The sequence below is a fragment of the Anabrus simplex genome, chromosome 2 (assembly GCF_040414725.1).
Source record: "Anabrus simplex isolate iqAnaSimp1 chromosome 2, ASM4041472v1, whole genome shotgun sequence".
NCBI classification, from domain to species: domain Eukaryota; kingdom Metazoa; phylum Arthropoda; class Insecta; order Orthoptera; family Tettigoniidae; genus Anabrus; species Anabrus simplex.
The window spans coordinates 378462994-378479724 of NC_090266.1; the positions used below are offsets into that span (position 1 = coordinate 378462994).

General features: G+C 38.9%; 1 protein-coding gene across 1 annotated transcript in view; it reads left to right on the plus strand.

The window, feature by feature from the left end:
- Positions 1 to 16731, plus strand: part of Bruce (BIR repeat containing ubiquitin-conjugating enzyme) — a 1406664-nt gene that overhangs the window by 662932 nt on the left and 727001 nt on the right. The window contains exon 36 of the mRNA XM_068225988.1: positions 14404 to 14602. Within this exon, the coding sequence (XP_068082089.1) occupies positions 14404 to 14602 (199 nt within the window). The remainder of the gene's footprint in view (positions 1 to 14403; positions 14603 to 16731) is intronic.

Genomic DNA, 16731 nt, shown 5'->3' on the forward strand with positions numbered 1-16731 from the left:
GCGTGCATTATCCTGTTGGAAAACACCCTGAGGAATGCTGTTCATGAATGGCAGCAGAACAGGTCGAATCACCAGATAGACGTACACATCTGCAGTCAGGGTGCATGGGATAACCACAAGAGTGCTCCTGCTGTCATATGAAATTGCCCCCGAGCACGCAGCTGTGAGCTCGCATCTGGGAGATAGTGGGTTCGAACCGTACTGTCGGCAGCCCTGAAGATGGTTTTCCGTGGTTTCCCATCTTCACACCGGCAAATGCTGGGGCTGTACCTTAATTAAGGCCACGGCCGCTTCCTTCCCATTCCTAGACCTGTCCTGTCCCATCATCGCCATAAGACCTATCTGATTCGGTGCGACGTAAAGCAACTAGCGAAAAGAAAAAGGAGAAGAAATTGCTCCCCAAACCAGAACTCCTGATGTAGATCCAGTGTGTTGATGCCACAGACAGGTGGAATGCAGGCACTTACCTGGCCTCCTTGTAAACAACACATGGCCATTACTGGCACCAAGATAGCACCTATTTCATCGGAGAACACATTAGATTTCCACTCCATCCTCCACTAAGCTCTCACTTGGCACCACTGAAGTCACAGACGGCGGTGATTTAGGGTAAGTGGAATGCACACCGCAGGGTGTCTAGCTCGGAGCTGTCCTTCAGGTAATTGATTTTGAACAGTTAGTTGCGTCCCTGTGGTGCCAACTGCCACTGGAATTACTGCTGCAGACGCAGCCCGCTGTGCCGAAGCCTGCGGTCCTACCTCTTGGTGGTGTCACGGTTATGTTCGGAGCCATGTTTTCTTGCAAAAGTACCTTCGCGTGACCACTGCTGCCAGCACGCACGCACGCACGCACGCACGCACTAATGCGATTTGCGTGAAATTTGAATCAACGTCATCTTTCAGATGTATAAAAACTCCTCCCGACGTTGGTTAATCTAGCACAACCCCTTCTTGGTGTTTGGATATTTTTTGCTGCCAGTGTGTGTGTATATATATAAAATGTTCTGTAATAGTCGGTAGTGTGGTGTATAACGTCTATATACAGATGGACACAAACATCCAGTCCCCGATTGAGAGGAATCTACCTTACAAAGTTAACATCCAGGGCCCCCCAATAATCAAACCGAGAGCGCTTTGAACCGAGGGCCGGTATGCTGATCATTCAGCCAATCAACAGGACTTCATATTTTTTTAAATTTCGCTCATATTACACCATGAATACACTTATACAGTACTTTCTATTTGCAACTGTGGATCAAAAAGACCTGACGCAAGTGTGGATGTACCTTTCTGTCCCACGAGTACTTGGGTTATAAAAACGTTTTCTGTTTTGCTAATACAATCCTACTTATTTAAAATCACTATTGTTTTTCAAGATAGGGACCACACAGTATGCACCCAGAAAAAGTTAAAAATGGTACTGAAAAGCACAACCTTCATTTTTAATGAGCAAGATTTCCACAAACTACTAAATATGGATCCAGTTCTTCCAACTGCAAGGGCCTTACCCAAGTTACACAAAGAAGGAATACCCATAAGATCAGTCATAAATTTCCGTTGCAGTCCTACCTACAAAACTTCCCAATATATACAAAAAAATGTAATCAGTCATTACTTTTTTCACAGTCAGACATCAATAAAAATTGCAGTAGACTACTGTAAAGTACTTAAGAATTTTAAGTTTACACCACATCATATAACAGGCTCTTTTGACATTAAAGACGTGTATACAAATATTCCAATAGCTGATACGATAAAAATCATTAAAAAGAATTTTTTAAAACTTAAGCAACGTAGCCTACCAAAAATAGAAGACTTCATTAACATATTTAAATTTGTTTTGGAACACAATTCTTCTCATTAATAAAAAGGCCTCCCTGTGGGGGCTCCTGCCTCTTACATATTAGCCAACATTTATCTGGATCATCTTGAACATACCAAATTAATATGATATGGATATGCTTTGTATACGATACCTTTATTGTCAGTCATAGATCAAAAAGTAAATAATAGTGATAACATCCTTAATATCCTGATTCCAAAAGATCCCAAAGTGTACTATAGAAAAAGAAAAAGGAGGTTCCGTAAATTTTTTAGATGTAAATATAAGACGGGATAAGGGGGAGTTTTCTTTTAAGATACATAGAAAGCCCACTATTACTCCTACCTACTGTGATAAAGAATCACTTGTTGCATCCGGAGTCACAGAAAAGATAGCTTACTATAGTCACATATACAGACCATTCAACATACCTCTCTCCCATATAGAATCTAAAAAAAGAACTACTCTTTATCCGTAAACAAGCTCAATATAATGGTTTTGGACCTAATATGGTGAACAAAATAATTAGAAAATTCAAACAAAGGTTTCAAACGAGTCTAACATCTTATCTAAAGAAGAATGATAAAAATGCCAAATTCACTTTTAACAGTCCCAATATATATGCAGTAACGAATCTGTTCAGAAAATATGACTAAAATTGTGTACTCAACTCGCAATAATACTAAGCAAAAATTTTTCAGCTACAATAGTTTTAATTCCGTAGGAAAGGACAATAATTTAGATTCATGACAGTACAGATTGAACTGTCACCAATGCGGAAAATCTTATGTAGGGCAGACCGGGCTTAGTTTTGCGGTAAGATAACTTGAGCACGTTAATGTTGAGAAGCACAAAAATTTTCCTCTATGGGTCAACATATGAGTGCAGCCAGTCATCAGTTCACTACAATAGAGCAGGATCTGACTATCTAACAAAGTAAAACAAATACAGGCAATCTACTAAACACACTAGAAAGTATTGTGTATATATATATTTATTTATTTATTTAGGTCAACAAGTTGACCAGCACAGTACACTTAATGTTAACATTCATAATGAGAACCCCTTATAAGAAGGAATATTAGAACCTCTGGAAGCATGAGGTATAGAAAATAATACATACAGTAAAAGAAAGAAACTGATCGTACCTCCGTCCTCCCAAATATCTATTCCCTTTACCCTCTCTTTTGAAACGCTGAAACTGTGACCGTAAGTGACACACCTTCTCCCCACTCCACAGCCTTGCCTTCCCTGGGGGAGGAGCAAGCTTCAGAGCAAACACATCGTTATTTCACTAGACGGAAAGCCACATCAGCTGCCGCTAAACACCTCCAAGTACAAAGTAAGTTGACGACATATCAACTTGAGATACCATCAATTTAAATACTAGATTCCCTTGAGCAGACTTTAATACACAAGAACACAAAATAATCCCTCATTTTTTGTTCCATTGCAGAGTTTGGGAAAGCTTCTTTATAACATCAATAAGACAGCAATCAGCTTCAGAGGATCCCTTAATAAACAAAAATTCAAGAGACCCTATTTCACCAAGTTAAATCAAACGATAATACTCACTTCAGAACAGAAGAGCAGCTGAAGAAAACATTCTTTTAATTAATATATAACATTGACGTGAAAAAGTCCTTTTCAATAACATTTTTTAAAATGATGAACTAAGCATAAAATATAGCGTGATGCCATACGGTGTCACAGAATTTTTGATGTTTTATATGGAATGTACAACACAAATTTCAAATATCAAATTTTTATGATAATTCAAACTAACACAATATTTACGAAAACCTGCTGAAATGCAAATCAAGTCCTTATATTACATTACATATTGTTACCCCCCTGTGGGTGGGGGACGCAGATGAGGAATACACCCCCGGTATACCCTGCCTGTCGTAAGAGGTGACTGAAAAGGGGCGACGTAGGTGCGGACACGGATTGTGGTTTGGTACTATGTGTTGGACCATCTGTGGATGGGAAGAGTTGAGAACATCCACACGTAATTCCTGTAGAAGGAGACTAAAAGGGTCATGTGGCCATAGGTATGCTCTTTATTCTTTTTGAGGCTTAGTTGTAGACCGATTCAAAATTCTTGATGTGCGTGCTCCTATGGCTGAAGAAGTATCAATTTGAAGATTTAGAAGCTCCTGTCTTGAAAATGGAATATCTTTCTGTGTCCTTACACAAGGACCTCAGTCATCATTGTTCACATGATTATGCACACCATTTGCACCAGCATCGTCCCCACCTATAATGTCACTATCAGTATTGCCATTGTCTTCCATATCACTCGATACATTCATCATGCTGTCAGGGCACTCATCGTCACTAGCGTTATCTTAACTGTCATCAACACTTACATCTTTCTCTCCATCATAATCAATAAGTAATTCACAAATATCCAATTCACTAATTCTTGTCTTGGTAAGTCACCATTTCTACCAATAATATTACCAATATCTTCCATTTCTTTATATTCTTGCACAGCTATACAAACTGAATGATAATTTGCACGTAAACGAAGAAAAAACAATACCTGGGGCGCTTTCACTTGTAAGAATGATCACGGGCCACTCTGTGATTTTGGAAGAATACTGTGGCGCCTTATGGTGGCACATAGTAGCAATATGTAGCTGGAATAGACCCTGTAGTTCGCACTTCACGTAGTACCAATTTTACACGCATAGATGTCACAGCTGATTTTCTACAGCGCATCGCCCAAAACTCTGCTGTGCTGCCGTATGGCGTCACGTCAACTCTGATTTCAAGACCTGTGTGCCGCCATATGGCGTCACGTGGCACCCAACGTGTTAAATTAGGTTAGAACATAAGCAGATCCATCTTCCCTTCTCACTTCATCGTCACATTCAACCCCCCACCAATGAATTATTTTTAAAAATTAGTTTTGATTTAAGCATAACAACGATACTATTTTAAGATATCTTTTTAGAAGAAGATAATTCTATGTAATTTCACCTAAGCAATGTCACATAGCTAAAGATGTTCCTAAGGAATGAAACATGTTCCGCAAATCATTAATTTGCTTAAAGCAGATCTATAGTATTAAACAGGTGGAAATTTATTTTATTGATTTAATTGTAAAGCGTTTCAAATAAATTGTGGACAGCCTCCTGTTCTATATGTTCCGATGTTAAGCCACATAATGCCTTGAAGGCTAACTATTGTACCTTTGAGGCAAACTCCAGCAGCGTTTCTCTTGAGTACTGTTTCTCTTTCTTCAGTTGAATACGGTAGGCGGCTGCCACCTGGTTGTCACCGTAGCATGCCTCGACCACCCTTAAGCTCTCTTTGTACAATGCACCTGACCAGATGCTGTGCAGCTCAGAAATGAGGTCGTTTGCCCTCTCCTGTGACGTCCATCCAATATGGTTTGCCGCAGTCTTGAACTAGGTCCAGAATGTCACCCAAAATGTACTTCCATCAAACCACATGAGTTTCACTTTCATGACGTTGGTACCATTGTTGCTGCTCTTAGGCCTCAGTCTTGATTCTAGAGCCATGATCCTTCCCTGTAGATCACTCATCTCTTGCCTTAAATCTTTAACATATGACTTCACGACCTTATTAATTGCCTGGAACTGTTCATTGACCATTCCACCCTTGTGCTGTATAATGCTGTATAATGCATAATGCTTTCTTCAAGAGCATCCACCTCTTCATATAACTTGTATAATCCACATTTATGTTCATTCAGTTTGGCTCTGAGTTCTGCATTAGCATGTTAAGCACCACAGCAGACGCCAGCATTTAATTTAAATGTCCTTCCTAGGACACGGTGGACATGGATATCTGCTTGCTCAAAATTGATAACATACACACTTGTCTGCTTGTATACTGGATTTGACAGTGTTCGGTAACCGTCATGCAACAGTCTCTGATATTAGGTTTTGTACATAAATACATATATTATACAAAGGAATAGTTGATGTTGAAAAATGGAAATGCAAAGAAGGTCTTGCAAGCAGAAAATAAGGCAAGACTAACACAAGAAACTCCCGTAGAGAGGTGTAATCCTTCTATAATACTGGTGATTTAACTTTGAAGTCAGTGACTTATTTTACTACATATTATGAAAACAAGGTATTGTAAATTAGATCCACTGACTACTATTAAATTAACTCTTACAGTGGCAAGGTGCCGATGCATCGGCACTTACATTCTGTACGAAAAATGCCAGGATGCCGATTCAATCGGCACCCTCGTATAAGTGATGTAGTTATGCAGTAAGGCGCTAGATTGCGCCACAAATCAAGTAGAAAGGAGGTAGAATGTTTGTAATTCCTTCTTATGTCATTAGATGGTACTGAAATAGCTTCATATTTGCTAGTTTACTCGTCGATTTTGAGTGTATGATCTGTGGGCGCTTGACGTCTATGATCCAATATGGCAGCCTCCTTGTTTGTTTATGACCGCGTGTTGTGATTTGTTTTCAATAATTTTACGTTCTAATTGATGCATTTGAGTTACTTATCGTAATATATTAAGTTCATTATTATTTCTACTGTATTTATAGTTGCTTAGTAATTTATTTAGGTCATAGTAAAGTTGTAAATAGTACATTTATCACAAGGCATGTCGTCACGTAGGCCTAATTCGGGAGAAGAAATTGAGGAACTTTTGGGGTGTTTTGAAGATGTAAGCTACTCTAATTTTAGCGAAAGTGATGATAATGATGTTTTTGGGGTCTTCAAATAGCGCACCAGGGATGATGAAGCCGTGCCATTGGCTAATGGGCTTACAACATTTTGTGCAACGTCAAAGAGTTATAGTGACAATGCTAATGAAAATGTCAGTGACAGTGAATTAGATGATTATTGGACTGAATGCATATTACCTGAAAGTAATGTTGTCCATCCCCACCATTTTTATCAAATCCCAAGGCCAAAACATGTAGGCCTACCTCATCCTGATGCTCCACCCATAGAATATTTCAATCTGTTCTTTACACTTTCATTCCTGACACTGTTAGTTGATTTTGTATGTTGTTCTGATCTTCTGAACTGTTCTGTAGTAACAAATACTGCTATTAGACATAGTTCTCTCAAATGATTACTATTATTCTCCCAAAATTCATAAAATATCCAATCGTTGACAGGTTACACTGTTGGTGTCTTTCTCTCCACATGTTCAATGTTTTTGGAAATTAGTTTATAAATTGGAAAATAGACCTACATTAACAATATAAATTGGTATATATCATCCCAGATAAGAGTTAAGATGAAATATCTTCACGTAGTCACTTTGGATTTAGTGTAAAATGTGCTAATTAATTTCAAATTATGTTTTTCCTTTCTTTAAATAAAAAATAATATTATTTTTGTGCACAATATTCCACAAAATTTTGTTTTTTGAAATGCAAGTCATATGTTTATATTCCTTGAAGTATATCAAGCTCACATACCCAACTTTACCTCCATATGTTTTAAAATGAGACGTAAATAACAAATTTTATACAGTAATGGAATATCCATTGAAACATGCTTGGCATTCTATGCATATGATGCCCTATTATGGGTCGGCATCCAAAGGGTTAATCATTCTTTTCAACGTTAAACTATTTGAAATCTTAGTCAGTGGGTAAATTTTAAATTTTTATCTATTATTTCATTTTGCTTCATATCTTTACATTAGGGGCAAATGACCCAGACGTTAAGACTCTTAAACCAACAGTCATCATCAGAGATGACCTGCAAGCCAGATTCCATCTTGCCAATTGTATTCTAGAAATGTCCTAGTACTGAAACATGCTTCTGATTAAATCTTGCCTTTGACACTAGTTGTTGCGGGTTATCAGAGTACAGTGGAACCTCAATTCTCTGTTTTTGGAGGGAACACAGAAAGCAGACGTACAACACGGGAAAACGGAAAATCCGGGAACGAATGGAAACCATCCACAATTTGGTTAAACGTCACAAAAAAAGAAATGTGTATAATTATAATCATATGAACACTCCTAAACCAAGCCAAACTACAGCCTCAATGTGCCTTCGCCTACCATGTGACCGCTGCTCAACCTGAAGGCCTGCAGATTACTAGGCGATGCATGGTTAGGGTGACAAAACCTCTCGGCTGTAATTCCTGCATCTCTAGACCGGGGTCACCATCTCTCTATTAAATAGCTCCTCAGATAGAGGTAAAGCCTGAGTGAACCTGGAACCAGCCCTCATATCCGGGTAAAAATGCCTGACCTGGCCGGGAATCGAACTCGGGCCTTCCGGGTAAGAGGCAGGCAAGTTGGACCGCGGTGCCGGCTTTAAACATTAATTACCGGTAAGTGAGTTACAAATCTCTATACTTTACATTCAGTTTTTTCCGGGGAAACTTTGTCATTTTCCCGTGAAAACTTCTTTCATTTCACCAACTTTGATCGACCAAACCCTTCAAAAAATCTAATTATGCTAGGGCAAACAACAGTCGACCAAAAGTAGTTTCAAATTCTCTAATCTAATAAAATAAAGCACATTAGATACAAAAGCAGCCAACATGATGGCAAAATCCCTTCCTTTCTTAATCCTTCATTTGCAATTTCGTCATCTGTATACTGTTTGTAGTTAGTTTCTGGAAATCTTGTGCCACATATGTTAGGCCTAAACTTTTAAACATTATGTTCATGCAGTTACGGGCGCGTAGCTGTGTACTTCCATCTGGGAAATAGCGGGTTCGAACTCCACTGTCGGCAGCCCTGAAGATGGTTTTCCGAGGTTTCCCATTTCCACACCAGGCAAATGCTGAAGTGTACCTCAATTAAGGCCACGGCCGCTTCCTTCCCATTCCTGGGCCTTTCCTATCCTATCATCGCCATAAGACCTATCTGCCACGAACCTACTATGCTGGCGTAGCGGAGGGGAGAGGTGATACTTCCACGTGGCGCGTCCCAGATGGCGGATAGGGGGTCCTAACTGGCTTGCCCGCGGACTTCAGGGAAATAAAATACCTCTCGCAGAGCAAACACACAACTCCCTGTGGGTGGGGGATGCAGATGAAGAATACACCCACAGTATCCCCTGCCTGTCATAAGAGGTGACTAAAAGGGGCGACCAAGGGATGATTGTATTAGAACAATGAAAGTACTTGTAATTAATACCACCATGCGGGGAACACCATGGGTCGCTTTTACTTGCACGTAGTACCACTATGTTAGGTACAAAGTAGGTTTGTAATTAGTAGCAACAGAGTGCATTGGCGGCTTTTACAGTACCTGTGATTAGTACCACTTTAGGAGCAACACCATGGTTCTGGCTTGCCTATGAGTAGTACCCACTATATGAGGAACACTACGGGATAGTGCGAGTCCCTGTGGTTAGTACACATGTGATGAACACAATAGGTTTGTGTAGTCTGTGAATGGCACCGCAATGTGTGAAACACCATAGGTCTGTATTACATGTGCGAATTTCATTATCTGTGAGTAGTACAATGATGTGTGGAATACCGCGAGTCTACGCTACTTTTCATTCATGTCGCAAGATGACAAATACCATGGTTCTACTTTCCTAGCGATAAGTACTATTATGGGAGTCTGATGACTTGGATTTTGGACTCCTTTAGACTACAAGCATCTCCGATTCAGTGTTATGCTATAGAAGCAGTCCATTGGTCAGTATTACTATTGTTTTGTGTCAGTTTCTGTGAATATGAGGCATTGCCGGTCGGATTCACTGACAGTTTTAGAATCATATCCATCCCATCCCATCCATCCATCCCAATCCAATCCAATACATCACGTTTTGAATTCTGGTCAGATGAGGATTTTGTACTTTGATGTACTTCTAATTTGTCATTCCATTTTGTCTCATTTCGTACCATTAGGGGCCGTTTACTTAGATGTCGGTGCAACGTAAAGCAAAAAAAAAAAGAAATAGTTATGTCGAACTTGAGAATATGGTATTGAATGAAAGTACTGATTGTCAAAAGTTCTTGAATGCATTATATTCAATTCTGCCCGTCACTAATAACAATCAAATTGGAAAGAGAAAGAATATCATCAAAACTTTAGAAATAATGGTTGTTCGTGACCTTGAACTCGGCTGGAAAATGTCCTCTCTGCACAAGAACTTTGGTGGAAAGTGTGCTCTCTGCACAAGTCAGTACTGGTGGAAAATGATAAAAATATTTTAAATGCATAATTGCGCAAATTAATAAAATGACTGCGTTTTTATAACATTTGAGTACAAAAACGTAAAATTCACAGTCTTATATTAGGACCAAAACAGTAACAGTCAATCCCAAAACCTCCCATGCCTTTATGTGTGAAAGGTGCAACATCTCTTCTGGTCTCGATAACATAATCATATTTGGTAATATTAAAATACTAAATTTGTGTTAAGAAAGGGCAGTTTTGATTCCTGACTGAAAGCCCAGTAACTATACAATTCATTGCGGGAAGTGCAGCAAACCTGTTTGGCTATACAGTCGAAAAAATATCTAACCCTGGACATAATGTAGACGTTTTACAAGTAGGAACATTTAACGAAACTTGTTCTGTCTTAAAGTAGAGCTGTCGAAATGCACTGTGTCTCCTTCCAATTCTGGTGGCCACTCTTTGCTTTACGATTTCCACGGATTCTCTTAAGAATACCAACCGAATGCGAATGTAAGATGGTCCCTTATGCAAGTTCACCACCGATCCTCTTTCCAGTACAGTATTTGCTCTAATATCATAATGATGGGACGTTAACACCAAGATCCATAGCGCCCCCATTATTGCCAAGCTAAGCCAAGCTAGTGAGCGAGAGAACCCGAGGTGGACTGTCCGTTCCTGGCTTTTCGTTTTATTAGGGGCATTTATGGGAAAAGGGGTGACGACCAAGCAGAAATAAATAAATTTTAAGAACAACACTCTTATATTTATTAACAAAAGCATTCAGAACACAAAAATATCCTTGCTGGATTTCTTACAGCAAACTTTCATAATGTCTCATCCTCCAGTAGTGCTTTATAACCAAATGTACTTCTTGTCCTCCAGCATTACTGTTCTGGAATGAAAATTTAAAAAAATTAGGCCTTTACTGCCTTTAAAAATTAAAATATTTAACTGACAGAGTCCAGAGACTTCAATAAAGATTTGTACAAAATTAGTAGGCAGCTATCTCGCTTATTATTCCACAGAAAAATTTACTTAAGATTCCCTGAATTTATACTAATCTCAACACGTGGTCAATGTTGAATTCTGATGAATTTTAGTATTTGAAGTGTATAACATTCATCAATAACACTAGTAGAAGCTTTAGTGAAAATCAAAATTAATTCCAGAATTTTATAATTTATTATTATTATTATTATTATTAATCTCTAACCTTGTCTGTATAGCATTTTGACTTTATCATTACATGATCGTGCTTACCAATTAATGTATTTCAGTAAATAATTCTCATAGCAATTATAATTCACATTTCCTTAATTATCTTTCCAATTAATTATTATTATTATTCAATATCACCTGAATTCAAGTTGATGATGCCATTGGCGAAACGTGTAATTTCTATAGTCGCATAGCATTTAAGTATCAAGTCCATTTGAAAATATTGGAATTTGAATATAAATGTATTGAAAATTTTCTCATCCACATGTGAGTTAATTGAAAATTAATTTACAAATCGCTTGCCTTTGCGGGAAAAATAACGAGACGATCTTTCACCTAAATCTTTAAAAATTGCAAACTAAATCCTAGTCTAGTCTTACTCGACACCAATCTTATCAAATTTTTCCTTAAGGTGCACTAAACAAGTCATCATGGTGGCAAACAACGTTGAACACAATCTGTGCCGTTGCCATAAATGCCTGACCAGATCAAATCACATTAAACAATCGAAAAACACGGAAAATATACATAATTATCACACACACACACACCACATTCACACAAGGTAACACGCACCTTTTATATACACTATTTACGTTGGATCCTGCACTTATAAATTTATTCATTATTTTAGCATGGTCACATCAATAGTTTCGGAGGATGAATTTGTACATGGAACTACTCTTTCTTCAATAGTGGCTAGTGATCGAAATTCGTGGTATCACTTGAATTGAAATATTCCTCAAACAATGATGGAGATTCATCTAAATTTCTCAATTTTTTGAAGATTACAATAAGATTCCATAATCATCACCATCACACGGGTTATAAATCGCAAATGCCGCGTTCGTGAGCCTCAATCGCATTATTATTACTCCCAATTCGTGAAATATATATGCAACACATGCTCCACTTACGATTAACCCGTAGTGCTCTCAAAGACACAACAAGAAGTTATTCACCAATAATAAATTCTCCAAGTAATAAATTACTCGATTAACATCCCGCAGGATAGCCATATTCCAGGCGCATCATGAACTGAGCACATTGAATCTCACATATAAGGACTCTAAGGTAATTTAAACCTCACTCCATTTTTAACCCAATCTTTACTTAATTTCACTATTATTCAAGTGATTATTATCTCTGTCAATCCTCATGAAACGTCATGAAATTAGATGACTCAATCCTAAAGAATACAAGTGTTCTCAAGATGACACTAGGTTCGATCCTATCTCAAAAATTTTACACGCACCTCCAATCCAGATTAATTCCAATATCACAGGCAAATAAATGAAGTTTATCGCATGGTCAGTGATTTTTAGATCTGTCTAACTCCTATGTACGGGAACTCACTCAAAGACAGACTTCACATCTAATCTAATAGGTTTCAAATTTCAATCACCCACATGTAAGTCGACTACCATGACACCTCAAAAAATAGAAAATGAAATACTTCTATCTACAACAAGAACTAATAGAGGTACGATTTAGAGAAGAAAGATCCTCTAGTTTTACGAAGATGAGAAAGAAATAAACATTTGAATGTTACTCAAGCTTTAGATGAGGTTCAACCCCAGGTTGCAGTCAGTCATTCCAGCATTTCCCCGGTCAGTCACCTCCTCTGTCCAGATACGCCTCACATACTTAGAAGCTCATGGAGACACAGCAGTGGACGTCCCACAATGAAATTAAGATGCACATTGTAGAGGAATAATCCATTTTGATGTACACAGCGAATCACTGGGATGAATTCCGTCACGTTCCAGAAGTATAGGCTGTAACTAAGACGACAAATATTAAAATATGTTCACACGCGCTGGATTACTAAATGTTCTCGTGGATATATAAACTTAACTTGGATCTCCTATGTTGAGATTCACTCCATAAGAGTTGCTAATAAACTATCACTAATTTTAGCAGAGCGGATATCTGCTTGCATGACAGAGTTCTCCTTCCACGTGGTTACGTTGAAAAGTAGCAACATCAGAGTGACCAGAATAGCGAAGATCAGAGTAGAGTAGAGCAGAGAGTGATTTACTTTGAACATGGCATTTTATAATCTTGGCTCGGGAGTCGTGTACTTTTTAAAGACGATCATTGGTTCACGGGGTCCCTTATAATTGGCTACGACTGTTCTCGAAGTTTGCTCGCAGCACAGGTCGTCCGCACGAGGCGCGCTGGAAACACAGGCTTGTCACATGATCTACTCCGCACTCAGTCGAAGACGGATCAATACCTCGCCCTTTTGAATGATATGAAAAACTGGTTTGGTGCCCACACACAGCTTTGCAAATGATGAATACAGCTCCCGGTGTACAATAAAACTTTTAATGTTGGCTCGTCGTAAATATTCTAAAGATGGCCAAATTTGAAGGGGACAATGGGTAGGCCTTAGCCGTCCTTTCGCGGGATACAGTTTCTTGAAAAATGCTTTATCGAGGATTTAGCATTGATGGGACTGAAATTTGTGGATGGATGATCCGGGAAATAGTGTCTTCGAGGAACAGATAATGCAGAATTTTTACAAGGGGATTTAATTAGGATACTCGCGGGACCACATAATCTGAATGAGTAATCAGGGAAAATGTAGTTTCTGGGAATGGATAATAGAGGTCCCACTGTACTTAATTCACTGCACAAAGAGGTAGCATGTTTTATTGTCCGCAAAATTTATTGAACTACTGTTTTCACTTAATTACAAGTTCACTCACATTTGAGGTTTTCACTCAACACAGTTTTCACTCAGCACAGTTTTTACTCAGAATTTTGGTCAAACACACTGCACACCAATGCATCAAACTCCTGTTGGCTTTTCACAGCAGAGTGTAATTCCAAAACAGTTCACAACTAGCAAGCCTCGTTGAATTCTGCATAGCCTTCTGACAGTCTCACTTCCGATGGATGTCTCATCATGGCAATTGATGAAACACCAATTCACTGGAGACTGACTGGGTGTCGCCAGTTTCACTCTTTATATAGGCCTACAGAAAGTTCTTTTAGTTCCCACTTACAGATCATTTGGGTGCATTCTTCCTTGTTAATTAACTTCCAGCTTCTGGTATGAGCTTCCTAATCATGAGCTTCAACAGTTCAGTGATGCTGCTGGCCAGCGCGCATTGTCCTTGCTCAGCCAGTATTGTCATTCGCCAGCTCCGCACAAGGCCTTCATTGCCGTAAGGTGTAAGTAGCAAATGGCCCCACTTCTTTTATGTCATTTAATTTGTGTATTTTCTGATTTGTTCCAGGTTGGAAGACGATATCCTGATAGGTGTGAAAGCCGAGAAAGGGCATCAGGACAAGTAGGATCCTTAGCACAGCCAGGGAGTTCTGGTAGTTGCCAAACAGACGAACATAAAGTTGCTGAGCAGCAGATTTCAGGCGATGGAAATTTACATCAGGGATTTGTCAGAGCGGAGATAAAGATTCCTTGTGTAGCTGATACTGGTATGTTTTATGTAATTCCTTTCTCTTGGCAGCATTTAATAAGGGTTCAAGTTAAATTTTTGTTTTGGTTAAGAAAAAATCCATGAAAGCTTTTGTGAAAGTGGCATAGTTATAGTTTCATTCTTCGATGTACTTGGCATCCAAGAGATTTTGTTGGGAATGCATTAAAAAATAGATTATCTTAATGAAATTATTGCCGGGCTGAGTGGCTCAGATGGTTAAGACGCTGGCCTTCTAACCCCAACTTGGCAGGTTCGATCCTGGCTCAGTCCGGTGGTGTTTGAAGGTGCTCAAATACGACAGCCTCGTGTCGGTAGATTTACTGGCACGTAAAAGAACTCCTGCGGGACTAAATTCCGGCACCTCGGCGTCTCCGAAGACCTTAAAAAGGTAGTTAGTGGGACGTAAAGCAAATAACATTATTATTATTAATGAAATTATTAAAATGTGCATATAATCAGGATCTTTGAATTCAAATATCATCTCAGCATTGAATGCAATATTACTTTTGCGTATTGAAGTACTTTGGTTATTACGTTTGTTAGGTGACTTCTTCTGTTTCTGAATAATTATTTTTCTCTTTTTAAACGCTGATCCAACGATTATATCGAGAACAATGGACATGGTTCTTCAGCAGTTGATATGATGAAAGGTAACATCTACATTCGTTTTCAATTTCATTCTTCTTTTGTTTTGGGTGACTATATACCACGTTAATTCAAATTCAGCTTCATCTGATTCTGGGCTTTAATCCTTGTCCAGTACTCCTTCATCCTTTTGCTCTGCAATCTCCTCCTTTCTTCCCTCCATGGCACTTGGGTACAGGATCTAACTTTTTCTTGGAACCTTTTCGTGGCTTTGATCCTCGACTTGTAAGCGTCCCTGTTGCTGATTTCTCTTCCTTGTATTCCCTTTTTTTTTCCAGGTCCCTCTTCACCTCGTGGTATCAGCGCACTGTAGTTTTCCTGATCTCACATCTTATTATCTTATTGGTCAGTCTTCCCGGGTTCATTCTGTAGATATGTCTGAAGAACTTGGCTCTTCCCTTCTGGATGGTATCTGAGATCTTTTCCATCTTGAGATATAATTCTTGGTTTCCTTTCCTTCTGTATGCTCCATCCTCTGTTCTTTGGGTCCCTATCTTCCTCAGAATCCTTCTCTCCACTAATTCCAACTTCTTGACCAATCCTGTTTTTATCATGTTCAAACATTCAGCTGCATATAAAGCCTCCAGGCAGATCGCTGTCTGGTAGTGTTTGAGTTTTGCATTGATTGAGATATTCTTCTTGTTGTAAGTGTTCATAGTTAGTTCATGTGCCAAGTTCATCTTGTTGATTCTCGATAACAATGTCTCTCTTTCTCAGCTATACAATATATATCCACTCCCCCAGATATTTGAATTTCTCCACTTTCTGAACCCTTTCAACTTCATTCTTGATTAACTTGTAACAAAAAATTCAGGCCTACCATAATGAAACCGATCATCTGCCTGCACAATGAATTGCGGACAGTTTGTTCGCCTGATGTTCCTTGCTTAGTGTGGTAACGTTTTGTTGCCTCTTCCAGTATTATATGTACTTTGCAAAGTACTGTTCGATTTTGTTCTTCCTTGTATTTCAAGTTTATGAGAATGGTAATACTTAATGGAGGTGAAAGAAATTTGTAAAAATAGGAAGCAAGGTATTGATATAACCTAGAATTCAGGTGGCATGTTAGTTACAACGTGCTGGCCAGTAACCTACTGGTGCATGGAATTACTTCAGTTGCTGTATACAGTAGGAGGAATATTCCCAGAACTTCTTCCGCCACGTCTTATATACCTGAGGATGCCAGGGGCCACATTGTAGGTATTCGGAAAAGTAGCTGCCCAGTCACTAATATTTCTGAAACAGTTGGCTGCTTGGGTGCAACTGTGGGACTATAAAAAAGGAGATTGCAGGAAGAGAATGTGGACAGCCTTGAGAGAGGCTAAAAGCTGAGAAGACCTTCGCAGTAGCATAGGGCCATTGTGGAAGCCAATATTAGGAATCCATTCCTTCCAGCTGCAGCGATAGCAAGAAATCTCAATATGCCAGTGTGTTCGATTACAGTTTGCCAGAAAGATAGTTTGACTGGAGAAGAATGGAAGG